Genomic DNA, 27,627 nt, shown 5'->3' with positions numbered 1-27,627 from the left:
TCCCAGCCCCACGCCCGCGGCGGGGGGGGGGGGCCGGGGCCGGGCCAGGCGGGGGGGCCGGGCCAGGCGGCGGCGGCGGGGCCGGGGCCGGCGGCGGGGGCATCTCCGCCTCCTCGCTGGCAGCGCCGGAGCCGCCGGAAACCCGGCGGTGCTGCTGCTGCCGCGGCTCCGGCTCCCCGAGAAGTTGTTGCGGAGGCGAGAGCGGCGGGGCCCGGCCCGGCACCCCCCGGCATGACCGTCCGCCCGGAGCCCAGCGGGGCAGCGGGGCGGCGGCCGAGCCCCTGAGCGGGCGGCGAGGAGCCATGGAGCAAGTGAGTCCGGTCGGGAGCGGGACGGGAGGGGAGTGTCCCTGGGACGGGGCTGGGGGACCCCCCGGGGCAGTTCGGGGATGGGAGACCCCCGGGGCGGGCGGAAGAAGCGCCCGCCGGGGCGGAGGGACCGCACCGGCCACTTCGGGGTGTTTTCGGGTGTCCGCCGGCGCTGGGACATCCCGGCCCCGCTCCGCCCGGGGGGATAGAGACCGTGGGGAGGGGGGTCCCCATGCCCAGCAGCCCCCGGAGCGGCTCGGGCAGAGCCTCGGCAGCGCATCCCCTCAGCCCTCGGGATGTTGGACCGGGCCGGCCGGGGAGGGGCTGCCGGGCTCGGCGGGCACTGGTTCCACGCGTGCTCGGGCCATCCCGTGTGATTCCCGCTGGGGTGTTGTCCTGCCCTGCTGGAGCCGGGCCTGGGTCAGACAGCCGGCTTGGACATGTCTACGCACCTCCAGCCTTCCCCACTTCTGTTCTTCTCCTCTCTTTGGGACGGGGTTAACTCGGAGAAGGGCAGCAGTGCTTCTCCTGCACACGTAGTTTTTCACATCCATCGGATGACACCCCAGTGATCCATCCCTGTGCGGATTGATTAAGATGCCACAAATTGGTTAGCAAGTTAAACAGGTCGTTTTCTCCCCTCGTCTGGCCACGCAATTATTCCTGCTTCCTTTCCTTGAATGAGGTTTTGCTGGTCATGCACAAAGCTCGCTCCTGGTAGTACAGACTGCCCGAGGACTTCAGGCTCTGGCACATGCGATCCCGGTAGCTGTGGGTTGTCTCTCCCCCTCACACCCCCTTATTTCAGCTCCAAACATTCTGTGGCAAGAATGAAAGCTCTTTTAAAACAGCAGGGAGACAACAAAGCAGCCCAGGTTGGTAGTGGCTGAGAGCTGTTATTATCCACTGGCATCCATGAAATTAATCCATGGCAGAGAAACTGCTTCCAGCTGGTGACCACCGGCCAAAGGGGCTTCACACCCACCCCAGCATCCACCGAGGGTCTCACCGGCCGCTCTTCGTTACCAATATGTGGATCCTCCAGGGAGCACTTGCGGAAGGAGGTGTCAGATGCAGTTCCCCAAGTTCCACGTGGATCTGAGCAGTTCATTTCTAGTGAGACAGTTTTGCTCCTGTGAGCCGGGGAGAAGTGGAAGTGATAAGAGCCAGGTTTGGAAGATAAAATGGAAAGGGAGGAAAAGAGTAGAGGTGTGGGGATGCGGATTGTCTCCCGGGGGATGTTCATTTGCTCCTTGCTAGAGAGGACTGTGTGGTAAGTGAGGTGCTTGCTTTAATGAAGTTGCTGTAAGTGGCTAAGGCACTTCTGTGCACTGTGTGTAACTTTAGAAGTACCACCGTAGTCCAACTCTTGGGGTTTTTTTTGTTGGAAGACATGAAGAGTTATGTGGGTTTGTGGGCCTGCAAAATACAGGGCAGAGAGGGGAGAAAGAACTGCCTGATAGTTAAATAAAAAGCCATCCTATCCCCCTGATTTGGGATCTCTGCTGAGCTGCGAAATGTGAGGCTAAACCAAGCTGGAAGAGTGGAACTTGTGTTTCACTTCTAATGCCACCGTGATATAAGATGCAAAAATGGCTTGGTTATGGATTGGTTTTAGGAGCAATGCCTTTGGCATGATCCAGCACTGGGATAACTCAGTTCTTCCTTCATTTACTCTGGCTTGCTTGGCCGATGTCAGGGGGGTTCTTCTCATGGATTTACTGCAGCGTCAGGAATGAATCCAGCCCAAGAACATCCCAGGAAGGATATGTTAGTGTTTCTTGCAGAATGCTCACATATAGCTGAGTTAACAACAGCAACTGATGTCTTTGTGCCATGCTCCTGTTTTAGTTGTGGAATTGCAAGCAGAGAGGGCAGGATGGACTCAATGTCCTGATCTTGGTGGAGCCAACCTCCCCTCGCTGGTTCAGGGTAAGGGTGGCATAAAAATAATTGCAAAAAATGTCAGGCAACCGTCTCCAGGACTCTTCTTGCTTTCACAGGAACAAATAGCCAAGTTGCATCCACAATTTTTTTACATCCTTAAGATGCAGATGACAGATTACAGCACCTGCCCCCCCCTCTGGGGATGTGCTGGGTGTGTGAGTGGAAAGCTGCTGACCCAGAGCCCTGCAGCTCAGCAGCCCCCTGGAGTGCAGAATCACACCCCTCACTTCTGCCTGACAGGGGGGACTGGAGGAGGCAGCTCAGGCTCAGGTGACTCCTGCACAGTGACAGGGACAGATCCCTTTGCTTCTCAGCAGATGCCCTGTCATCTGCTGAGACCAGCACTCTGCATCCCATCTCACCTTCCCTCCCCTGGGCTGCTCAGGTGGGGCTTGAAGTCATGGATCCTCCATGTGGATGCTCCCAGGTCCTGGCATAGCGGGAAGTCCTGTCCGGTGTCGGGGGAGCCCCACGCATGGCTCCATTTAGACAGGTGGCTCCAGCCAGGGCTCTGGAGTGGCCTGGGGAGAGGGTGAGCTCCAAGGCCACCCTTCCATGCCATGGAGGGGAGGTGCTGTCCCTGGAAGGCTGGAGAGCTGGTGAGCCAGACCCCAAACCAGCTCAGCCTCATGCAGAGGTGTCAGCATGAACCCCAGCTCTACTGGGATGGGTTGCTTTTCAGAGGTAGATGGTATGTGCAGTATCTTCACAGGAGTACTTTTATTTTAAGACCAGAGCAGTTTTCATTCTGCAGAGCAGAGCATGGATAGACATATTTACCATGTGATTTCAGCCTTTCTGCCAGGTAGGGGAAAAGAACAGCAAAAATTTATCTGCCAAGCAAGAAAAGCCTTAAAGAGTAAAAGCATTTTGTTGATTGTTGGTCTGGACTCACTGAAATAAACTCTTCATACAGCTACATCCATTCAAAACTGCTACAAGGGAGGTTAAAGTCCATGCCCAATTATCTAAAAATGACATCAAAAGGGTGCTCGATCAGGAAACCAGCAGGTCTATATTTGTGCAGGAATTGATGTTTGCTGAAGTCGCAGATCTCAACTGAATACAACTTCCTGGCAACCTAAAAAGTCAAGTTTAAAAAAAACCCACACCACACAGTCCCCCCTTGCTTCCCGGAAAACTTTTTGGTGCTCAGTCATCCTGTATTGTGGCCTTTTCAGACATGGCTCAGTACAATCGAAATAACTTCTGCAAAACACAACAAGGATGTTACAGGTCTTGGCCTGGTTTTCTTTTAGGTGAAACAGGGTTTGTTTGAGTTTCTTGTTCCCAGTCTGCACCTGAGCCTACCTGCAAAGCCCAGCCTGTTCCTGACCTTAGCAGGGATCAGAATAAATGTGGGTGCATGGTGTATTTAAGCTGGTTTTCGTATTTTTATGGGTGCAAGCTCCCACTTTGGAATAACAGTTTAGCCCGATGGCAGCTGCTGTCCAAGGGTGTGTTCACTGGGAGTCTGGTGCATGGAAACAGATTCATCAGCAAGGCTCTCCTCTGAATTTTTCGAGCTCATCTGTCTCTGCTCTCTCTGTCCTGGCCATAGGAGTGTCCAGCTCCAACTCCTTTCCATTCATGTAGGATTTCCTTGTGTTATCAAACATGATGTCTGAGCTCCAGCCAGTCCAGCTTGTGCAGTGAGGGCCATTTTGGCATGTCTGGGACTCTCCTTTGTCACTCATCCTCTTTTTGTGTGCCGGCTTTCTGCAGCAGGATTGCTGCTATTAGAGGTGAAGACATGGAGGAAACTGAGTCTGGGGGACAGTGGGGTTCCTGGGAGGAGGCTGGAGGATTTGGGCTTGGCCTCTCCTGACAAGTCACAAGGTTGGCAAGGTGTTTGTGTACGGGGATTTGGCTCAGTGAGGGATTCCCCTCACCTTGCTGAGGGAAAGAGGCTTATTGAGAGGTCCATGGGATGTTGGAAGAAGCAGGGGGCTCCAAGGGAGGGGATATGGGGATCCTGCCTCTGCAAAGGCTCTTCCAGCACACTGGAGAGGAGAAAAGCTCTCATCTTTAACTAGTCTGCTGGTGAAGGCATCAGCTAATAAGCCCAGCTGCACCTGCTCCCTGTCTTAGGTTTCCTGTCTCTGTTTGACGAGAATGTTGATACTGGATTTTTCTGATGGTTTCTTCAATGCAGGGAAGTTCTGCGTCTCCTGGTTTTTACCAGACCTGGAACGCCAGCAGCATTCCAGCGCAGGACAGTGGAGCTCTCCGTGCTGCTGCAGGCAGGCTAGAGCAGGCTGTGACAAACAGCAAGGAGCTAAAGGGAGGACAAAAAAACCACCCCCACTCTTGGTGCTGCCTTCTCTGCCAGTCCTTCCCACGCAGGAGCCTGCCAGGAACATTTTAGTGCAGATGGGATGAAGTCCTGGCCCTCATGCTGTGGATTTGCCCATGGGAGTTGTTTTGGGCACGGTGACCAAATGTAGACCCAGAAGAGAAACTTGCAGAAGTGGCCTTGAGCTAAAATATGAGTGTTGCTACTGATGCCAGCAGGATCCATGCTGCTGGGATTCATCAGAGAGGTGGAGAAGCAAAGAGGAGAGGAGGGTGCTCATTTTCAAGGTGCACAAGGTGCACTTGGTGCACAAGTGAGCAGGGAGTACCTGCACAGAGGAGGGAGTCCAAGGTGGACTTGCTGCCATCCCAGCAGTGTCCCCAGGGGTGGCTGGGGTCTGTGCCCACTCTCCAGTCCTGTGGGAGCTGGCTGAGTCTTCCTCTGGAAGATGCCAGTCTTTTCCCTTGTGATGTGGTAGGGAGGGACCACGTTTGGTGGGTGCCGAGATCTTCTCTGGGAAGGCTTTCTCATCATGAAAAGTACTTTGAATATAATTCCCTCTCCCTTCTCTCCTTGCAGGATACAAAGGAGGAGGTGTCAGAGAAACCCAAGTCTGCTCCAACTGCAGAGAAATATGGCTGGATTAAGAAAAGCAGTGGGGGTCTCCTGGGATTGTGGAAGGATCGTTACATCCAGCTACGGAAAACACAGCTCGTGGTCTATGAGGACGAGGTATGGTCACAGCTAACAGCCTTCAGTGAGGGGCAGGATCAGCCCCTTGGGGACACATGTGTGTCCCTGTGTTTTTCACTCTTCCCTGCAGCCCATTCCTTTCAAAAGGGCTTCTTCAGTTTACTCCAGGAAGGGTAAATGCTGTAAAAAAGAGACAGCAGCTGTGTTTTTGAGTATATTATATATCATAAATATTTTAGCCAGTAAATATTTTGACAGTGCCATTGCCAAAGAAAAAAAAAAGAGGGGGGCAGGACATCCTGTGAGAAGGTGAACGGAGTAAAGCTTCAGGCGGAAGCAGGATATGTGCAATGTGGTTTTGGCTTTTGAAGGATAAAAGTGGATTGTAGCAGGCTGACTTCCCACCTGCTGCTTGAGGGGATGGCAGGCAACCCTGCAGCTGTTTGGCACCCGTCAAGCAGCTCAAATTGTTGCTAACCAGACTCTTCAGGGTTTCTTTTAGCCACTGATGGATGCAGGGAGATACTGTGTTTGCTGTCCTCCTTAAGCAGGGACACAGTCTGGATTTGGCTCATCTTTTCCCTTTACTTGAGCCAGTTCTGAGCAATGGACCCCTGGGAGCCTTGTCCTGGACTTCCCCAGATAAACTGCATGCCTTGAGTTCATGGCTGCGATTAGAGCTGTTTCCAGACAAATGAGAAATAAGAGCCAAGTGAAATCTGTGCTGCGTTTTCAGGCAAGAGGAATGAAAAGTGCAGGGCTGGTCCTGCCGGGCTGCAGAGGTGGCTCTTTCCTGAGTGAGGCCCTCGGTTCCTGGGCTGGAAGCAGCTTCTGCAAGAGCAGAGTTTGCCCCAAAAATCAGAAATTTCAGTGCAGAGCACAAGCTTCAACCGAGAGAGGTTTGAGGTGAGGGGTGAATAAGTCTGAGCCCTGCTGGTATGTGGTGGCTCGAAGTTTGTGTGTGCAGCAGGATGGGGCAGCATGGTCTGCACAAGGACCACATGCCTGGATGGTGTCTGACCCAAGGGGGTCTGGGTCATGTGTGGGCACCAGGATGATATAAAAGCAAAATCATGTAGTGCATCTTGTGCAGCATGTTGAGGGAAGAAGAATGGGGAAATGTCTCAGCAGCTGCATTGCTGTGATGATTTCAGGAACAACGGGACCAGCAGTGAGTTCGGTTCTCTTTTTTTAAAAACATACTATTGCCTAATAGAGAAGATTTTGTTATAAACAGATTAGGTGAAAGGGTATTACCTCCTCCCTTATGCTGAACCCTCCTGCTCTTCCCAAATCCCAAAGCTTTCCGGAGGCGTTTGTTCTTAGCTATGAAATGTCATGGAGAGTGCAAGAATAATGACAGGAGAAGTCGATGTCAGGTGATGAACAGCTCAGAAGGCAGGAAAAGCGGGAGGGATTCTCATACACAGAGGGATGCAGCCTGGTCCTGCAAACTGTTGACTCTCTGCAGACTATTTCCCAGTGCTCTGGACACTTGTTGACTCCTGCTGAAGCTTCAGGAACTTGCAGATTCAAAATCTATGAACATGACGTAGGTTTTTTGGAAAGGGCATGCCTTTAAAAACAAGATACATGGGGGCTCTCATTACCACAAGGGAAAAGGAGGCTTTTAAAGTAAGATTAATTTTCACAGAAAATCAGAAGAAGGAAAAATCCCAATCATTTAAAAGGTTATTTTATTATCTAAACAAGGAAAATGGCATTTGTAACAACCAGGCATAATGTTTTCTGGTAGCCTGCGGATTGTGGTAACATCCTGTAATAAATTGCATCTGTAAGCTACAGTAGCTGCAAGGTCCCATTATTGTAAATAAGGGATCATGTTAATATCTATAGGCTATTAAACTGGCTTACAGTGAAGTCAGATGTCTTGGGAGAGGAAATTGCTGCAAAATTATCTAGTAGCACAATAGGATAGCATGTGATTGTGCAGACTTACTACAGGGGAACCAAAGGAAATGGCAATTTTCTGCACTCAGGAGGGGTCTTGTTGCCACAAAATCGAGGCAGTTCGTGTTTATTACTGTATTTATCTTCCTTTATCGTGAGTCAGGGCAGTGTGGTTGTCTCCATCTTACAATTGGGGAACTAAGTTTTTGAGATGAGAAGGGCCAGCATGTAAGGAGAGTCTGCAGTGCAGTGTGCTGTGGTGGTTTGTATTTTTGGAGCTCAAGGTGCCATTTCCCCCCCGGATCTTCTCCAAATACCTGTTCTGTGTGACCCTGGAGAAGGACACAGCATCCCAGACCATCCTCAGGCTGAAACATTTTAAAATGTGGTTGTTCAGTTCTTGAATTGGAGCCCTGGAAGAAGAGAGGAGATAAAACCTCAGGCAACAGAAATACGGGTGTATTTCCATATGTATCCTAAATTAGACCTAGATGGGTTAAATGGGAGGGAGGTCAGCTTCCATGTGGGCGGGCAGGTTTAGAGGGTGAGTATTTCAGCTGGTCTGAGCCCATCAGATTTCCAGGAACTGCTAGTGCCTTGGACTCACTGTGCTTTTATCAGCCCCTCCCGTGTCCAGCCCTTCACCAAGAGGTGCTGATGTTGCCTTTAGCAGTTGTTGCCTGTGCAGGCCACCCTGTTGGTGCAGTTGCATGACACTGGCTGCACTTGCAGCTGAGGTTTAGGTGCAAAACAAGAGCAGAGGGGGTGGGCAACACAAGATACAGGAAGGAGTGTTGTACTGTGTCACCAGAGAGTACAGTCTGAGCAGCACACAAATGCTGTATTTATCATCATCAATAGCAATCTCCTGGAATGAGCTCCTGACCTGCCCTGGAAGCGTGTTCCCCATGTTGTATCTGTTAGTCAGGCTTTGGGTTTGGTTTAAAGCAGAGCCACCTCCTAAAGGCAAATGGCCAATGGTTATTGTGTTCCCTGGAGCAGATGGGGTGAAAGTCATCCCACCCGGCTTCAGGTTTCTTTCAGCGGGTGGGAAATGAAGGGAAATGGATTTCTTCTTGTCTCTGTGCCTCCATCTACAGCACCCTACATCTGTACCCTCACCGAAATGAAGACTCATTTAAGCAAAATATTTGTATAATAATTACATATCCAAATCTCAGGAAAGGAGGCACTGATGCAAATACTGGGATCCCGAGAAACTGCTGTGCAGGTCCACAGAGAACCAAGGTTATTTTTTAATGGGATTTTGTGTCTTCTTGTCTCTACATATTCTTGCCAGAATAAAAAAACCTACAGAGAGCATCTGAAGACCAGGCAATGCTATGTAGAGAGACTAAACAGATCAATATCATCACTCCATGGATTAGAAAGCATCAGTCTTGGGTTTGATTTTTTTCCCTAAACAGTGCAGCTAGTGGTTGGAGTTGTTTTCTTACCGTTTTAGGGGTTTTTTGTAAGTCTATTATTTGACAGGGAAAAATCCTACTAGACAAAGTCTTTTAGAGGTCAAAGGATCCACTTGGCATTCAACAATCAGGCAGTTATCATCTGTATTTTGCCCCTGGTAAAGTGATAGCAAGGTATACCCAAAAGTGATTTATTAAAACACTTTGAGAGCCTCAGGTACAAAAATAAATTATTATTTCAGATCTAGACATTTTACACTGAATGGAGGGTCCCAGCCCGTGAGTGTGTGTCAGTGAGGAGATCTTTGCTGAGCATTATACCTTCATATAAGTAAAAATTTCAGGGAGTCTTTTTCTGCCCTTTTTTTCAACTTTTCATTAAGGAGCTTTGCCAAGTGTGATTCTTTGGTTAAGCACATGCATTAATATGTCCAGGTGTTCAGTAATTTTCTTCTTAAGGGCCAAGCCAACAGACACAGACATGTTTAAGTCACAGGATCTGCTCCATGAATAGGTAATGGAATAGTCTTTCTGCATTAAATCAGGAATGTAGGGGTTCCTGTACCAGGACTGAGCTTGTCCAGAGCCCGTGTCTGACACCTGTAGGCTGGGGCAGGACTCTGGAAGTGACCTTGTCTCTGTGTGATGCTGAGTGTCCTGCAGATCCCAGGAGGTTGAAGGGACCTGGAGACCTGTTACAGGGTTGGGTATTTCATTCTTCATCTTGGTGGTGCAGGACAGACATAAAGGATCTCTTTGTGACCCAGGTAGGCTCACGGAGAGGGGATGGCTGCTTGCCAAGGGCAAAACAGAGACAAAAGCCCTATTCTGGTGCTCCCTGAACTCAGATGCTTTGCCTTTGCCTCAGACTTGGAGTTTTTATATTTCTCTGGCTGCTTTCTTCCCCACCCTCCCTGAAGAGGATAACTCACTTGGGAAGTTCAGGTCCCTGAGAGGAAGGAGCCATAGCTTGCACACTCAAACTGGTGTCTCTGGGAGACAGGGTCCTGCATGTCCCCGTCCTCTCTGCCCTTGTTCCCTGGTCAGGCCATGCTCCCCAAGGCCTCCCCAGGGAGGAGAGGGGCAGCTAGAAGGCAAGAGGCAATTTCATAGTGAAACCACAGCTCTCCACCCTGCCAAGTCCTCCTTGCTCCCCAGCTCGGTGTTCCACAGTCCTTAGGAAGTGGAGGACGGCTTGCACGGGATCAGAGGAAAAGTTCCAAGAGGCAGGAAGGATGGCGTGGACAAGGAGGGTGACAGGGAGCCACTGGGCTCTGCTGGGGACAGAGCTGCTCTTGAGAGCGGGGAGGGTGGGCAGGAGCTGTGGTGCTGGTCTCCGGTCGGAGCGCTGCCAAGCCCTCCACATCCTGAGCCCAGCGAAGGAGCTGGAGCTGCACCGGCCGCGCGGCAGGGCTGGAACGTGGGCGGTCATCCACCCAAGGCCAGGATGAGATCACCCATCCCCGAGGCATGTATTCCTGACCTCACCCTTCTCTGTCATTTGTGGGCCGCTGAGGGGTTATTATTTCCATCCCTGTCCTTTTGCAGTGACATTGCGATACCAGGATTGCAGCAGGAGCCTTCAAAGGGCTCAGTAGCGTCAGCAGGATTTTATCGGCTGGGTTTTAGGTTTGGGCAGGATTAATCTCCTCCTCCTAGTATGCATTTTCCCAGTTCACATTCACCTACTCAGTGTTAAATGACATAAACAGTAATGTCATTAAAATAATAAACCTAAATTAGATCCAGACATCCCTCGGTGGCTCAGACCTTGCTCTCTGTATCGGCATCGGCTCTGCCGGGCCCCCATCCCCAGGTAGGAGGGTTAAGAAAACTGAAACACAGCCTGGGCTCTGCACAGCAACTTAAATGTCAAGTGGTAAAAGGAGGAAATTCCCCGCAGCCCACTTCCCTCTGAACTCTCCATTCCCTGCCTCCAGCCACGCAGCAGCTTCCTGGCTACGACATGTTTCCTCATCCCACACCCCCTCTCCACTACAGGAATTGCTAAATACAAAGTCATACGGGTGCAAGGAACTGCCTTGGGAGCAGAGCCTGAGCTGGGGCTGGTTATGGCCAGCAGTTTTAATTTGGGATGGTACCAGAGAGGTTCATGGGCCATGCTGACTGTAGCACTTCACCAGCAAGAGCTGCTCGGAGTTTCTCACTGCTCATTTGTGCTTAGCTAAAGGGAGCTCTGGTCTCTGCTGGGCTACTGAGACATGAAGAATATTATCTGCCCAGCGTTACACTGCGATTCCTATTAGGGATGGTGCTCTGCAGCTGAACCGAGCCACGCACCACGTGTGGAATCTTAGTTATGTTACTGGGAAAAATGAGCCAAGATCGTGGCCTGCAGTCATCAGTGGAGATACTCCAGAGATAAATATTCCCTGCTGAGACACTGGCCCAGACAGTTCTGCTGGCTCTATGGGACCGTATTTCCAATCCTAAGCGTTTTGACAGCTCGGAGCGTGGCTGTGAGAGGACTCTGTCCATTGCACGTGGCTCCCACCGACCTCTTTGACATGAGGAGCAGCCGCCCCAGCTCAGCGTGGCAGCCGGGCTCCCCTCTTATCCCTGCTCTGCCTTGGGCTTCCTGGGGGGCTGCTTGGACCATGGTGATGCTTGTGTCATCTTCCTGTAAAGAAGCAGGATCACATCTCCTCCTTTCGTTGTGGGGAGGAAGTAGTGTCACTTCTGGCTGCAGATCCCTGGATGAGGCCAACAGCTATGGCAGAAGCTGGTGTTACTGTCCATAACCTGTTATTTGCTCAGCCACTGTGGACCACTAGGACTGTAGCTTAAAGACCAGGGTGTTTTCTTAGTGAGGTGCCAGCCTGATTTATGGGGTTTGCTGTCTGCATGCAGATTATTTTTAAGGCAGAAGAGCTTTTAGATAGATGCAAGGGGAAGACGTGCAGAGTTTGATGGTATATGATTGATTTCAGTGCCTCCTATTCATAATGATGTTTCATTCTCTCTCTGCAGGATGAACAGAAGTGCATAGAAACAGTGGAACTGGAGAGTTATGACAAGTGCCAGGAGCTGCGTGCACTACTAAAAAGGAAAAACCGTTTCATTTTAATCCGCTCCCCGGGTAAGAAGGTAGGATTGCCTTTCTCATCACCCTCCAGTCTGCTAACTCCAAAATGAGTTCCCAGGCAGCTGTGCCCAGAGCAGAAGGCCTCTGAGATTTAGATCCTTGGCAGCTGGGAGTGTATAAGGAGGAACAACACTGTCATGCAGACTTTGTTCTTGTCTTGGGGAAAGGGGTCTTGCCATGGCTCAACTTTTTCCTCTTGGTATTTTTCCTGCCTTGTCGCTTTCTTTCTTCCAGTACTCCCTGTGCAGTGGAGAATGACCGTTCCCTGTGGTTCCCCCATGTGCTCTGGGTGAGGATGTGTCCCTGTCCCAGCTGTAGGTGCTGCAGCTTTGCCCAATTTCCAGTGAAATCAATAATCCCAATCCATGTAGTGGGACAGTTCCTGCAGCTGGAACTGGTGATCTGAGAAATTCCAGTGCAAAGTTACTTGCAGCCAAACAGTTCCTAGGAAAAAAGATTTATTTTGCAGAATTCATGAAACCCCACCTCTTTAGCTTCCTGCACAGCATCTGGTTAGATCCTGAACCTAAAACCAAGGCTGGTATTGCAAAGAGATTGTACATCCACATGAGCACTGGCTGTATGCAAGGACACCCTGCCTTGCTTCCTATCCAGGTTCATCATCACTACACATCTTTGGAAGTTCTCCTTAGTTCCTACTTACATAGTATCCATTTCAGCATTGTTATGGTCTAGGATGCTTCATTGTTGCTTTGGGGCATCACACTTTGACTTATTTCTAATTTCAGTGTGATTTTATTGCCCTAAGAAATCTTTCTAAATCTGCCCCTGCAAATCTGAGAGGTTGTGAGGGACAAAACACATTCATTTCCATAAGAACATGAGCAGGCAAAAATACTGACTTGCTGCATTCCCCCATCTCCATTTTGTTTAAATAAATGGAGATTGTTTAGTCCTTGTTGTCATTGTTGCTTATTCTTTCACTTCAGTCACTTAGTGTTTATTCATATAATAAGACCCCAGCTGAGTTCAGAGCATCATTGTGCTCAGCTTCATTCAAAACAACAAAACGAGGACTGTCCTACCCCAAAACACTCCCATGGACCAGAGTGGGGATGGAGAGAGAAGGTGAACAATGTTTGTTTTGCAAGTAGCCACAGTCTGTATCAGGGAGAGAAGTGATACTAAGCACCATGCACCAAAGTGATGGAAGGTTGAAAATCCACACCCTGGGCTGGTAAGCTCTGGTGCAGAACCAGAGCCCAGAGCACATCACAGAAAAATCCTTCACTGTGAAGGTGGGGAGGCCCTGGCACGGGTTGCCCAGAGAAACTGTGGCTTCCCCATCCCTGGAAGTGTCCAAGGCCATGTTGGACAGGGCTGGTGGAAGGTATCCTTGCCTATGGAAGAAGGGCTGGAACTAGATGTCTTTAAGGTCCCTTCCAACCCAAGTCATTCTAGGGTAATTCCTAATTCTTCTGTAATTCCAAGTGCACACGTATTCGTAGGAAGGCCAATAAACCCCTGTGTGTTCAGAGATGGGCAGCATGGTAGGAATTAGTATTATCTGCAAGTATGTCACTGAGAGAGAAGTGTGTAATAGCTGCATATGTCTCTGTACTGCTCCATGAATCAACACAGGGTGTGAGACTGTTCCTAAACCTTTTATTTCTTGCTATGGGAAAAATATGCCCAAATTGTGCTCGAAAGGGTAACTTCATCCCTTTGGCATGCTGGCAAGTTTACAGCTCCCCTGTTTTTCATGCCACTGATTCAATGGAGACCTAGATAGAAGCTACTTTTTATAAGGCTCTTTTGGTGAAAGGAAGGGCTTTTATAAATGAAAAGTTCCCTGTTTGTAGCTCCCCTCCCACCCTCCTTTTGGCTGGGAATCTGGTTAGGGTGTTGACACACAACATACTTTGGCAGATGTTAGTACAGGCTTCAATTAGGAGGCCAACGTACACAACTGTCCTTCTTCTGTTTTGAAATCGCAGCTGTGGCGATATATATCAGCTAAACATTTTCCATTTGGGAGGCTTGCTGCCATCCACAGTTTAAAATCACCCTGTGAGCCACCACATCTTGCTAGGTTGGTTTTTTTTTTTTCCCCTCTCCATCTCCTGAGTGTAATGCTGAGGAAGGTAGAAATCCAGTGAGTTTTTGGGACTTAGGAACAAGCTAGGAAAGGCCATTTCTGTTTCAGTGCACAATAAGAGTATCCCTCTTGAATACAGGGAGCCCAGTTTAAATCTTGAATGGGATATTCTTGAAGAGCAGAGATGAATGTCAGTTAAAACTACTCGGCTGCTAAAGTTTCACCTGACTAAATAAACTGTCCTGCTAAATGCTGGCCTTTGATGGATGTACCCCAGATTCTGCTTGCCCTGTTCACAAGGATGACATTTGTGTCAAGCTGTGACAATATGAGCATGTCACACGCCTGCACTGGTATGGAACTGAAAGAAAGCATTGCCCCCTGAGCTTCGATTCTTCAGGGAGGGAAGCTGGCAGTGTGCAAAAGCCCTGTTCTGCTTAGAAATCTCAAATGCCTCATTCTGCCCATAGCAATTAAATGAAAACTGTTGGATGCAGAGAGCTGGCCTTCTAAGAAAGGGCACCAGCCTTGGCCTGGGGACTTTACAACGTACTCACCATGCAAAAAGCAGTGTAAATGATGCTTGGTGTAAAGTGCCTGGAGACTGGCACAAGAGATTGGCACAAGTCTGGTATTCACTGGGTCTGAAAGCCTTCAGCTGCAGGGAAGTCTTAACATTGGGAAGAGGGTGGTGATAGTAAGGGAAAGAGTCCACCAGCAAGCCCTGCAGCTCCTCCCTAGCACGGCCAGACACCTGCAGTCAGGGGTGCAAACTTCCATTGCTTACTTTTCCCCTTGTTAGGTACCTGGAACTGCCTTCACCAGGGGCCCAGCCTGGAAGCTGCAGTAGAATGCAGTGAGGCATGGAGAGGTCTGCTCCTGGGGTCTGCCAGTCTGGCAGAGATGCTGTGTTATTCCCAGGGATGAGGTAGCTCTTGGTTCAGCTGCAGAAAACCACCAGAATACTCTGACAGTCATCTCACAGAATCATGGAATGGTTTGGGTTGGAAGGGACCTTAAAGATCACCTAGTTCCAACTCCCCTGCCATGGGCAGGGAGTCCCTTGGCTTCCACTTTTCCTTCCATGATCTAACCAGATGAATTCATGTAGAAGAAGGCAGGAAATGACCTCACATTTGGGAGAGAGACTCTGCTGCACTCTTGGTGGTTTAAGTCATTACTGACCCAGCTCTGGTCAGCTTCCGCTGGAGGTGACCACCCTGTAGCAAAAGTCAGCAGTCAGCATCCCCACAGCAGTTCACAGTCCAGCTTAGCCCAGCCCCAACACCAGGCTTTGCACTGGAACAGGTGAGGAGCAAGCACAGGTTTCTGTCACCCACCTCTGCTGCAGATCAGCAGAATTGCTCAGCAAAGAGCAAGTGCTGGTAAAGGTCTTAAACTGCAGCTACACAGTTCTCCAGAGCTTGTCTGTTAAATCATTCAGTGCAAGTACAACAGCCTGACCCCGGGAACACTTCTCTTTCCTGGAAAGCAGGCTCAGCACAGCCATCAGACTGTCAGTGCTTGAGGAGACTGATGTCTTGAGGAAGACAAGGAGCAGTCAGGGAGCCTGTGCCCGCTGCCGTCACGGACAGTGATCCGTGTGGGAGCTCTTGTTTCATGACATCTCGGCAGTGATTCAGCAGGAGCTGACTGGCCGTGCTGCGCTCTGAGCAACTGACAGTAAATTGCGTAGCCTGTATTCAGGGCTTACAATGGTCACTAGGTTTGGCCATGACAGCTTTTCCTGGCACACCAGCCTGTTGTTTATGGCATGACTCAGTCTCAGCTGGCTTAGCAAGAAGGAGTGTAAATGTGTTACCCTGCCTGCTGCCCTCTTATATTGGTGTCGCTGACTCTCTGCTTTAAATTCCTGCTGGAGAACAGACCCAGCTTAACATTTTGTGGGAAATATCCATCTTCAGGTGCATCTGCTGATATTTGTAAATACTCAAATGAGAAGAGACAAGATAAATTCATTTATTCCTTGTTTGTAAGGAACCTGGGAGTCTCAGAGTAATACAGAGAGCCCCAGTTACAGGCACGACTGAGACCAGCTCCCCCGGCTCCTTCCTGCCTTGTCTCACTATCCATTGGATTTGCACTTGATGGCAAAGGGTTGCATGCCAGAGGGACATCTCAGCTTCTCATTAACGATGAGCCACCCCCTCCCGAGGTTCTCTCTGCCCTGCCACAGAGTTGCTGACACCAGCGCTTAGTCACAGTCCGGGAGGCTTTATTTGGAATGAGGCACAGAAAGTGGCATTGGAAGAGGAAGCTTGAAGAGAGGCAGGAATCCTTCCCTTGAACAACATGTACGGAGATTTTGTAAACCCTGGTGCAGGCTGCCAGGTCTTTGCCAGGCAGTGCAGCAGCTCAGCTGCTCACAAGTAGAGCTTTCTCATAAGCTTTTATAATCACAAAGCTTTGGGGCAAAATCGTTTCCAAACAAAAAAAGTTTTTAAGCACACACAAAACCAGGCCAGCTCGGACTAAAACAAAATCTGGCCGTCGCTCCATTTTGGAGCCTTGCCTTCCCTTAAGTTCCCTGGTTAGAGTGGCCCTTCTGCACCCCAGACAAAGGGCTCTTTTTCCAGAGGGCTGTGGGTCAAGCCCTATCCTCTCCTCTGAACTCTCAGGAAGGGATGTGGTCCTGTTACCTTCTATGCAAACTCTTCAAATAAAAAATCTTTCCTCAAATTGCTCCTTAACTCCCTGCTTGTCGTGTTGGGAGGGTCTGGCACTTTGTGGCTATGCAGATGTAAATCCATGGCATTAACACGAGGAATAAATACATAAGGAAGAACAGTTGGTTTCTAACAGCAGGAGTGGCTGTAAGGAGATCAGGCTTTAGTTCTGCAGAATTTCTGATGGTCCCTTCAGAAGCTGCTGAGACCCAGAACAGTTGGTGCTTTGTTGTGCCATGAACAAGGAGCTGCTAAGAGCCTTCGACTGTCAGTCACCATTAGCTTTGTCCCTCTCATTTAATATAGTCCCTGTTTTATATAGACACTGCCATGATTTCAGAATGTGGGGCCTCACTGACAAAAAGACTGAGACTACAACTGCTGTAGAAGGCAGTGGGAAGGTCAAGAATACCTACAGGATGTTAAATACCTGAAAAAAACCTATTCCAAACAAGACCCTACCAGTATGTTTTGAATGAGCCTCTCTGTATCTCACTTCCACACCTGTAAGAGGTGGATTATTTCAGTTGCTCTGAAAAGGAACTTGTGAAGCCCCCAGATGTTTTAGTGATAAGCAGGAAAGGAAAAAGACTGATGGGGGAATCAGGAATCCTGTTCTCAGGGCAGGGCCGGAGCAGAGTGCAATCAGTAAGATATATTGACCCATGAGGATAAAACACACAATGGGATAACTCAGGAAGAAGTGCCATCCTGTCATTAGGGATGGTGCTGGGAGGAACACACACAGCAGGCTGACAATCCCTACAGCCCCAGAAACACTGGGAGTGTCTCATTTTTAAGGGCTTGATTTTGCAACGTTTCTGATGTTCTTTAGCACGGGAGTATTCCTGTGTGCCTGGGCAGTGTGGATTAGGGCGCCACATGAAGCTGTTTGGATTCCAGCTGGTCTACCATGGAGTCACCTGTAATGTGAAGATGATATTTCCCTCACCTGAAGTGCACCCTGGGGCAAAGCTACACAATTCTGGTGAGGCGCTCAGAGAAAACAGCAGTGAAGTAAATAACACCCTACCTGTTGTCCCTGCTGTGGTCAAGAAGAGATTGTAAACACTGAGCAAAGCCATGGGGCTGCCCTAGAAGAAGGGAAGAGCTGGCTGGCTGGAGGACAGGCCATGCAGTCATCCATCCTCCCTCCTTGTTTGTGACCCATGCATCTTGCCAGCTTCCTTTTGGTATGGCCAGCTCTTCCCTTCTCCCTAGGACAGCTCTTCAGCCCCTCAGAGAGCTCATTTCTGTAGCGTTCACTGCTGGATTTCATTTGCAAACAGAAAAAGATACAGTGAATTTTTTCACTTACATCGCCCTTGTGCCTCATCGTGTCCCTGCTCAGCTGAGCCAGGATTAGTGCAGCCAAGGTCAGTGCCCTGGATTCCCATATCAGCTCTGTTCTGCAGAGCCACAGGAACAGGGAAGCAGGCAGAGCCCACTGCATGCAGCCTTTCTTTCTGTTCCTTGCAGCCTGGGGGAAGTGGGAGATAAAGTATTTCCATCTGAACCAGCCCAAGATGACTTGGACTTTCAGTCTGAGACTGTGCACAGTGTAAACATTTGCTGTACCACTCACTGCTGCTCTAAGAGCTATTCCAAGTGTTTTGCAGAAGGAAGAAATTTGCTTTCTTACTACTTTAGTTACTAGTTACCAAAATAAAACTACAGCAACAGGCTGTTCAGCATAACAAAATCCTGTTCATGGGAGCTTTGCCAAAGCCCAAAGGAATCTGTAGTTTAAACACAGGCTGGAACTGGAAGTTATATAGAAACTGAGGTGATTCAGAGCTACCTCTGGTCCTGACAAGGAAGGCTCAGGGAAAAATTGTCTCTCTGCTCTTGCAGGTTCATGATATCAAATTTCAAGCTCCAACTTTGGAAGAAAAGGAATCATGGATAAAAGCCCTTAATGAGGGGATCAACAGAGGCAAAAACAAAATATTTGATGAGGTAAGAGAAATAGTTTTCAAACTCCTGTGTTTCTGTGTCAGTTCTCATCCACAGCTCCTTTAGCTAAAAGCAGAACTTGCCTGAACCCTCGTTCTCCCTGTCCTCCCTGTGTTCTAGCCATGGTCCAAGGGAAGAGAAAGACAGTGTGCAAAGCCAGGCAAGTTCCTTCTCTTCAGGCTGGGAGCTTTTAGCCTCTTCAGTTCCCAGCTCAAGAAGGCAGAACATGTGAAAGAGCCATTTGTACCCTCCTACACTTTGCTGCCTTTCCTTCTGTTCTGACAGGGTTAGATGCAGGGAGGCAGGAGCAGCTGGATGAGTAGATGGTGTGCCAGAGGGTTGGACTGTGCTGCTAAGAGCTGACATCAAGAGGCCCATCGACACAAGAGCTCACTAAAGTTGGTGGGAGGTGGTTTGGTGGCTTCAGTGGGCTTGGGATCAGAGAATTCATGGGAGTTCCCCTCTCCCAATGGAAGCAGCTGGTGCAGAGAAGCAGCTGCAATGCTGAGTTGTGTAGAGCTGGGATGCAGCCTGGAGAGACACATCTTCCCCATGCTGCCATGATCCTCAGCACCAAGCAGCCTGGAAATGGAGGTATTTGGTTAGGACATAGCCCAGTCTTCAAGACTGGAAAAATCTGAAGTGACTCAGTCCACCAGCTATTCTGCCTGCAGTCTAGAGACAAGTCTGGTGGAAAGTTACTCCATGGCCCCAGCCAAACCTGCCTGTCTCTCAGCTGGCCCCAGCACACCTGCACTCCTTAATTCTCCTCCCATCCTGCTGCACAGAGGGAGAGATGAAGACTGCACATCCTAGAGCCTGTTCAACCTTGCCCTGCTCCCTGTTAGCTTGTGAATCAGCCCTGAGCTAAACTAAAGGGGCAGCATCTCTTCTGCAGTTGTTTCAGTAACTGAAAGGAAGTGCAGAAAACCAAAACCACGGGAATGACACAAGAATAAAACAAGCAGGGTAAGGAGGGGCAAAACGATCAGCAACATCTGTTTAGCAAAGGAAAGCAAAGCAATGAGTAAAAGTTTTGAGAAAAGGGTTAAGTGCTGTACATACAGTGCTAGAGGTGTGAACTCTGAGAGCTTGGGCTTTGCTTTTGTTCAGCAGAGGGCAAAAGCAGGTGGGTACAGGGGGAAGTGAACTCTGCACACCCCTCAGCAGCACAGCAAGGTGGGATCTCAGGATCTCAGGATCACCTTCCTGCCCGGTGACTTGGGGTTATCCTCCTTACAGAGGGATACAGCCTCTAATTCTCATTCATTCCAGTAAGGATCAGATTTAAAGTGTTTCTACACAGGCCAGGCACAGGCTAATGAGTCAAGCCCTCAGCTGGCTTGGATTAGCTGTTCTGTGCTAAAAGAGCTGTAAAACCACTCTGCCATATCAGCCAGAGGCTGGGACCCATTTTTCCCTTAAATTCCTGTTTCACCCTTGCCAGCTTTCCTATCTTACAAACTTGTGGTACCACGAACGTGCAGATGTTTCACCATCCACAGCCACTGGAGTCCCTCTGCATGGAGCAGATTCCAGCCCTCGGCCATTGCAGTGTGGGTGGGTGGGTGGTCACAGAGAGCTACCTGTCAGGGCGCTGGGACCTCCCTCTCTATGTGTGTGAGGCAGCGGATTTCTCATCTGATTCCAGGAAATAAATTTGTTAATTCAGCTGGAGTTGCAATTAATCCAGGTCACTGCTCACACCTTCTCCTCAGCATCCTGCAGTCATTAGAGCTGTGGAAGGGAAGGGCTGTAACAAAGCACTGCTGATACAGGTCACCGTCAGGTCATGGTTATTAATGAGCTTTCACCTCTAAGATGGCAACAGCAGTTTTGGTGCTGTGCTCTGCCACATGCAGGACCCAGTCCAAGCAGCGAGGACAACAAAGCTCCTTGTGTCCTGCCTTCCCTGCCCCTTAGGTGGAGGGGAGCTCAGCCATTGCAAACCTGTGAGACCTTAAATATCCATCATGTACATGCAGGGCTTTGCAGGCAGGCTGTAACAGCTCTGAGGCAGAGACTAGTGGTGATTCACCCACATCCCTTCATGTGTGACAGTAAGTATAGACATATCTTGAGAAATAAATGACCCTCTTCCTTTTTTCTTTTCCTGATAAAGGTGAAAGTAGATGAGAGCCTTTCCTTGGACCATGTAACTCGGGACAGGGTGAAGGTGTCCCACGGGCGCAGACCACCCACAAGAAGTCACCTAAAGGAGGTAAGTGCAGCCTCCTGCAGTGAGCCATCCCACCAGCTGGGATCACCAAGAGCTGCTCCTTCCACTTAGGTAGAAGACCCCAGGGAAAACCCTAGGGAAAACCCCAGGTGCAGCCCAGAGAAAGCTGATGAGGGAAACAACTTCCTCTGGGAAAGACTGTGCCAGCAGCTCTCTAACGAAGCTCCAGGTTCCCATAGATCTGTATCTTATATTTGCCATATATTTAGCTTTCCATAACTCATAAGCTGCTTCACCATCTGTTGAGAACCATTATAGTTTCATTTTCATCAGAAGAGACTGAAGCTCCTGTATTTATTTTCTAAGACATGACAGTTTTGTAGCCACAGTGGTCTAAAGGTACAAGAACTGCACAGTCTGTGGGGAGAAGTTGTATTTTTATTAAGCTAACTGGAGAAAGCAGACCAGCTTTCAAGCTTACAAGTGCTTCCTGAGGTCTGAAACACAATACATTATTCTCCCAGGCAGTTTTATGGACTAGCCTGTCTACTCTTAACTGATTTTCTGGATCTGTCACTTAAAAAAAAAAAGCAAAATCACAAAATAAACCTGCAGTTCATTTCCATGGGAGAGGTTCTTACTAATGTTTGATTCCTGTGATTTATGAAAAAGTTTCCACAGACAGATTGATAATTGAGCAGAGTATTAATCTCAACCAAGGAAGGTTTTTAAATCAAACCTTCTCTCTTCAAACTTCCAAAACTCTGACTTATGTGCCTGCACAGCACTCAAATGACCCTTGTGCAGAAAATGAGATGCCTTGAGACTTTTTACTTTGCATAGAAGTGGAGGGAGAGTGTCTCTTCCAGAGAAATGCATGGGAATGAATCATAGATTCTCATCCACTCCTCCATAAAACTGCAAAAGAAAACATGACAAAAGTCACAGCAACAGTGAAGTGTGGATTCTCTGTTGCCTAATATGGGTTGGGTAAGGTGGGAAGCCCTTCCCTAGGCACTAAAGACATCTCTCTCCTCTGCTTATATCACTATTTTCACAAGATATCTCCAAGGTTAATACCTGTAAGACCTCTCAGCTTCAGCCAAAATCAAGGGAAACTGGCTTACAAATTCAGAAGCAGGAATGAGGGGAAAGGGAGGGAATAGAGCCTGCAGAAAGATGTGTATCAAAACTGCTGGCTGCAGATCCCTGAAGGAAATGGGATGAAAGATGATTTTCAGTGTTGGAGCAGGCCAGGTGAGGACAGGTCAGGGCCAGGATGCAGCTTGTCTCTGTCTCTCTGATGGGCTGGAAATGCAAAGAGAGACTTTAACTAAATTCCCTGCACTGCAGGAGCCTGGCCCTGGCTGCAGCTATGCCTTTGTGTGGTTTTGGGTTCCCTCACACAGGAACTGTCACCGCATTTCTCCCTCTGGGGCACTGAGCTTACACACTGCAATGTCTTTGTTAAGTCCATCCTTTTTAGGAAAACCTCCCTACTAGAGCTATTTGCACACAGCCTGTGGTCTGAAGGAGGTTTAACCAGCTGAGGCTTGGCCCTGGTAAGATGGGGATGACATCAGGTGGGAGGAAGCAAGCAGAAGGCAACAGGATTACAATAGTATCCCTGGCCATGCAATCTAAAGATCAACTTGGTTTATCTGTTCAAGTAAAAATATGACAGTCTCAAAAGCAGAAAGTAGGTGAGCCTTTGGGTAGGCATGTTGTAAATGAAGGGGGCAGAGGGATACAGCCACCACAGGACAAGTGATAAAAATATGGCAGATCTTAACATTAGCACCCTCAGGAAAACCAGGAAATACGGTTATGGTGGAACAGGCTTTGAGACATTGTTCTCAAAGGAAGTAGTAAAATAAGTTCTGTGCTTTTTATAGAATCAAGGGCTGGTTTGTGTGGGAAGGGACCTTAAAATTCATCTCATTCCCCTGCCATGGCAGGGAACCTTCCACTAGACCAGGTTACTCAGAGCCCCATCCAGCCTCGCCTTGAACACTTCCAGGGATGGGGAAGCCACAGCCTCTCTGGGCAACCTGTGCCAGGGCCTCACTACCCTTATAGTAAAGAATTTCTTCCTAATATCTAATCCTAATAAGCTTAAAGCCATTCCCCCTTGTCCTATCACTACATGCCCTTGTGAAAAGTCCCTCTCCAGCTCTCTTGGAAGCTCCCCTTAGGCACTGGAGAGGGCTCTAAGGTCTCCCCGAAGCCTTCTCTTCTCAACTCTCTCAGCTTGAAGCAGCAACGCCTCACTTGCCATGCTGGTTGTGAGAGTTTTGCACTTTAACTTCAAGTTAAAGGGTGGAGCACAGGACTGATGATGGAATAGATATTGAAAGCTTTCTCTCTTGTACTTCAGGCTGCCAAGTGTACATCCGATGGAATCCTGCGACTGGATCTGGATATAGTAGACAACGGACCGCCGACCTTTGATTCCGCTGTCAGCGAAAGTGACAATGAGCCACCTCAGAAAGAAACTCCAAAGCCACCTATGCCACCTATAAAACCCACTGGCACAAGAGAAAATCAAGATGCAGACAACAGTGTTCCTGACCAGGAACATAAAAAAGCTCTGTCTCCTCCAATGCCTCCAGATAAGAAGCTTAAAGAAGGCGTCACATCAAAGGACAATGTAAATGTCAAGGATGAGGACTCTCTAAGCCCAGAGAAGAGTGCAGAAGGATCCCAAGCACCAAGTGAGGAAAACAAGGAGAACCTCATTGAGGTCAGCAACAGGGTTATAGCAAAACCTCCAGTTCCACTTCCTAAGAATGTATCAGACAAGCTAAAAGTAGCTTGGGACCAACCAACCACTGAGCCTAAAAAGGCAGAAGACTTGGAATCATCAGGAGATGACAGCAAAGACAACCTGGCTGAGATTGCTGCTGCAAATGTTGCAAAGCCTCCTGTTCCTCCTAAGGTTCTGTCAGACAAAATGCTTGCCACAGTGAACTCCAGCCATGGTGACCTGGAAGCTGGGGAAGAGCTGGAGTCTGGCAGCTCCAAGCCCCCGGTGAACGGGATCTCTGCCAGTGAGGGAGCAGAGTTCACATCCCCAGCAACTGAAACAGAAGAAGGAAATGGGAGAACTGCTGCTGAGAAGGAACAGCAAACTTCAGCAGAAGAGACAGAGACTTCCTTAGCTACAGAAGCAGACCACGAAAGTGTAAAAGCAACTATTGAGAAGGAAGATTCTACAGAATGCACTTCAGGTCTCAAGCTTCGCAGTTCTTCTCTGGGAGACTTGCTGTCTGATTCCAAAAATAAACAGAGAGCACTTGCAGGCCAAGGTTTCCTGAAGGATTCCCATCAATGCTTAGCTAAAATGGAGGAGAAAGTTGCTAATGAAAGGGAAAAGGCAGAAAAACTTCTGCAGAAGGTTTTACGTGAAGGGTTGGAGCAGGCTCAGGAGGGGAACGGACCCCCAGTGATGGCAGAGACGTTGCTCAATGAGGCAGTAGAACAACTTCGTCAAGCTACACAAGTTTTGCAAGAAATTAAAGGTCTTGGTGAACTGAAAAAAGAAGCAACACAGAAACAGAAAGAAAAGCAAAAGGATCTAGTGACTCTTTATAGGAGAAGTGCTCCTTGATGTACTCTGCAGAGACTTCTTTCTCAAAATCAAAGCTAAACATTTGCCATTTATGATTTGTACCATTGCTAGGCCAGTGTTTAAAGGTGGTCTTTCGCTGTGCACACACCATGTTTGTGGGGCAGAATTGAGCTTTCAGTTACAGCATCTTTCTTTCTTCATGTTGTACATACCAGTCTGGTTCTAATCCTCTTAGCACAGCAGAAGGTTACAGGACAGTGAACAGTTTCAAAAATGTGAATGCTCTTCCAGGACTCTGTCCAAAGTCCTTTCAATGGATCAGGCCTTAAAAATTACTGGTAATCCAACCAAGCCAGATTTTTTGAAAGGAGCAGAAAGGCTATTCTAGCAAAAGCCCCTGTCTCTCTGTATTTACAGACAAGCAGATACCAGATTACACTGGCACCTATCTGGTTTGCCCTGTTAAATCATGTAAGGATAAATGTAGACAGTGTTTGTTCACTTGCTGGCAAGGTTTCCCAGACCACCTGGCCCAGTGACATTTAGGAATGTAAAGATAAACGGTTTAATCTTCTCCAAAGACACTCTCAAAACCACATCCACAGTTAAAAAGTGACCTCACACAGAGGCAAACCAAACTGGCCAATTCCTGGCTCCAAGTAGTGTCCCTGATCTGGAGCAGCTGTATGAAGGCACTCTGAGTCTGGTCCTGCAGAGTTTTAGGTGTGCTAAGGACTGCCTGCGTGAACACAAGTCTCAAGGCATCATTACTAGGCAGGTATTGATTGTTCCTCTTAAATTAATAGGGAAATTGAGGTTACACTTGGCCTGTGAAGGTGTCTTCTAGCAGCACAATACGTTTATTTTTGAGGACCGTACCCATCTGGTAACTCTGAATCCCCTCAGCATTGTTGGGAACAATTAGCCAGGCATTTGGAGAACTTGACTCTGGGAGATCCCCAGGAGAGCTGTGACTAGGAAGCTTTGGGGATTTGCGTTCCCTTAGTGTTGGGAAGTAACTGACAGGAGCAGGCACATCAGGCAGCGGGTCTGGATGAGATCCCTCTTCCCATGGAACATGTCTCTACCTGCAGTGTCCTGGCCAGCCTGAGAGCCAGGGTTTGGCCCAGACCTCTGTAACTGGCAGACATGGAGGAAAAGGCATTGTGAATGCACAACTTCGGGGCTGGTCCCAGTTGCTGAAGTACATTCAAATGCATCACTGCAGAAGGGTCTGAGGAAGGAATTGCAGAAGGCTTCAGCACAATTCCCACAGCTTCCCTGTCCACCTGCTGAAAGCAACCACAGTTCCTGTGGTCTTTATTGATTACAGCAGTGACAAAATCATGTCTTTGCACTACTGCTGTAGAGCCCTGTACCTGAGCTGAGTCCCCTCTCCTATTCTCTAGAGTTGCTCTTAGGAGAATGTGAGAGCCCAAAGGGCTTCTCCTTTGCTTGAGCCAGACTGAAAGCAAAGAAAAGGCTGACCTTCCCAGTCTGGTTCTAAGGAGTGACACGCTACTTAAACTCTTTTCTCTCATTTGCCAGCACTTCCCTCTTAGTTCATCCATTTCTTCTTCTTCTAATTTCCCAGGTCCCACAAGGCTGAAGTGGGCTGCAAACACCCCCACAGCAGCTGTAAAGCTTCATCTGAGCCTCCTCTTAGGCTGGGCAGTGGGCACTTCAGGTCTGAGCATAGAAATGTTGGCTTTGGGCTTCCAAACATCCTACTTTTCACCACCTGGAGCCAGTAAGACAGGTAGTGACTACAACTGATGCTTCTGTCTCTTTTGATTAAAACAGCCTCAGTTTTAGTGGTCTGTCCCCCTCTCAAGACAGGCAGAGATGTCACATGGGAATTCACTTGTTATTCTATCTAGTGGAAAATTCTACATAATCAAACACTCAGGGCTCAGGTGCCAAAAAGTTTTGCTTTGAGACAAAAAAGTTTCCTATGTCCTAAGCCCAACCCCAGGCACACAGCCTGGAGCAAGCTCTGGATCTGTGTCATTTGCTGCTGTAGAGTCAATGTGAACTGTGGGTCATATTCACCTTTCCAGACACACTTAGGACAAGGGCTAAGAACACAGACAATAATTCAGTGCCTATCTGCTATCTAAATGTATTTTTCTGCATGTGCACTTTTGTTTACCGAACACTGTGTGGTATGAATGTGAGCTGTCAGAACCTGGTGTGCACTGGAAGTCGAGGGACATCAGCTCCAGAGAGTGGGCAGGCTTTTGCAAGATGCAGTTCTATAACAAGAGATAAATTAGATGGGAAAAAAACCAGTTCACACTAACAGGAATATACACAAACCAGGGCAAACTCTGAGTACAGGTTCATATCCCAAAGCTGAATCCAGTCCTAAACTCCAGGGTTGGCAAATCAAAGGCTGGAACTGAAATCCAGGAGAATGCCAACAGCTTATGGGGTAGCTCAGTCCCCTAATTTATATACAAATGCTTTTTGCTCTCACAAGTGTTTTCTTGTGGCAGTGTGTACTGTGGATACTCATCTGGCAAAGTGCTGATGAAAATATCCAGACATCCCTATCTGTTACAGCCAAACCTAGAGGATGTGCTTATATTTACTGTATATTTTTATATTATACTGAATATTCTAATGAATAAATGTCTGACATTTTACTGAATACCCATCAGTAGGAATCCTAACAGATAAATACCCTATATCTGTTAGGAAATGGGCAAGTTAAATCATTTTACAAGCTACAGCTAATTACTGTATATGGTGTACTAACAGAACATACTAGATTTGTATTATGTCTTGTAAATAGGTATAACTTAAGTGGAATCTCTGTAGCACCCAGTAACTCTCCTTCTGAGACTCTTGGTTTTAACTATATTTTCTAATAGGTTTAACAGTTTCATCCTAAAACATTCAGTCTTCTACAGCAACTCGCATCTTCAGCGAGCATCCTGCCAGCCACCATGCACTTTTTTTTTAATCTTCCTTTAAACTTACATTTAAACTTGCATCTAATTCCTGGCTGCACTAAGGCTGGGGGTTTATTTGGGGGTTTTTTGTTGGGTTTTTTTTTGGTGCCTGAAAGCCCTCTGGGCTTGGAGTGCTGGGGTGTGAGTGTGTTTCGGGCTGTGCCACCAGGGTACAGGTCTGTGACAGGAAGGAAGTGAGTTTGCAAGCGAGTAAGTGTGGATGACGATCTGAAAAACAGCTGCTGCAGCCCGTGGAAAGGCAGCACTTTGTCTCCTGCTTGTAAAGAGCTTTGAGATTTGGCAATAAAATCTCCTTTTAAAAATCTGCTGTTTCAGAGCTATTTGTCCTAAAGAGGAGCAAGGAAGAGCCACCAGGAGCAGCACGTTAAGGCTTTGCTCTGGAGGAGGGAACGTTGCACAGGCTGTGGTCAGGCTGGGGTGATGCTGTGCTAACCACAACATGGGAGGAAGGAGAAGCACTGGGGGCTGTGGCTGGCACAGAGCTGCTGCACACAGAGCAGTTCTTGACT

At 48.5% G+C, this 27,627-nt stretch overlaps 1 protein-coding gene and 1 long non-coding RNA gene across 3 annotated transcripts; one reads left to right on the top strand and one right to left on the bottom strand.

Annotated features, from left to right (window-relative positions):
• Positions 1 to 165: 165 nt before the first annotated feature.
• PLEKHO2 (pleckstrin homology domain containing O2) lies at positions 166 to 27,422 on the top strand. Of its 2 annotated transcripts, none has more exons than XM_032700275.1 (6): positions 166 to 311; positions 5,131 to 5,283; positions 11,574 to 11,690; positions 18,289 to 18,393; positions 20,513 to 20,611; positions 22,947 to 27,422. In XM_032700275.1, the coding sequence occupies exons 1-6, from the start codon at positions 303 to 305 to the stop codon at positions 24,177 to 24,179; spliced, it is 1,716 nt and encodes a 571-aa protein (XP_032556166.1). In that variant the 5' UTR covers positions 166 to 302; the 3' UTR covers positions 24,180 to 27,422. The 2 variants fall into 2 exon arrangements, with proteins under 2 accessions (XP_032556166.1, XP_032556165.1); XM_032700274.1 differs by lacking the exon at positions 166 to 311 and adding an exon at positions 1,124 to 1,183.
• On the bottom strand, positions 558 to 7,564 carry LOC116792874. Its single transcript, XR_004359286.1, has 3 exons — positions 7,473 to 7,564; positions 6,502 to 6,820; positions 558 to 5,424 (listed from the first exon to the last, which is right to left on the bottom strand). It is a non-coding gene; the product is annotated as an uncharacterized LOC116792874 (long non-coding RNA).
• Positions 27,423 to 27,627: the final 205 nt, after the last annotated feature.

This window comes from Chiroxiphia lanceolata, chromosome 12 (genome assembly GCF_009829145.1).
Source record: "Chiroxiphia lanceolata isolate bChiLan1 chromosome 12, bChiLan1.pri, whole genome shotgun sequence".
In the NCBI taxonomy this organism is placed as follows: domain Eukaryota; kingdom Metazoa; phylum Chordata; class Aves; order Passeriformes; family Pipridae; genus Chiroxiphia; species Chiroxiphia lanceolata.
Note: the sequence above shows the minus strand (reverse complement) of the source record. Positions and strands in the feature narration are given on the sequence as shown.

Coding starts and splice junctions, on each gene's coding strand:
- PLEKHO2 (XM_032700274.1), top strand. CDS start 1,139: ATGAAAGCTCTTTTAAAACAGCAGGGAGACAACAAAGCAGCCCAG. Junction 18,394..20,512: donor AAAACAAAATATTTGATGAG/GTAAGAGAAATA, acceptor TTCCTGATAAAG/GTGAAAGTAGATGAGAGCCT. Junction 20,612..22,946: donor CAAGAAGTCACCTAAAGGAG/GTAAGTGCAGCC, acceptor CTTGTACTTCAG/GCTGCCAAGTGTACATCCGA.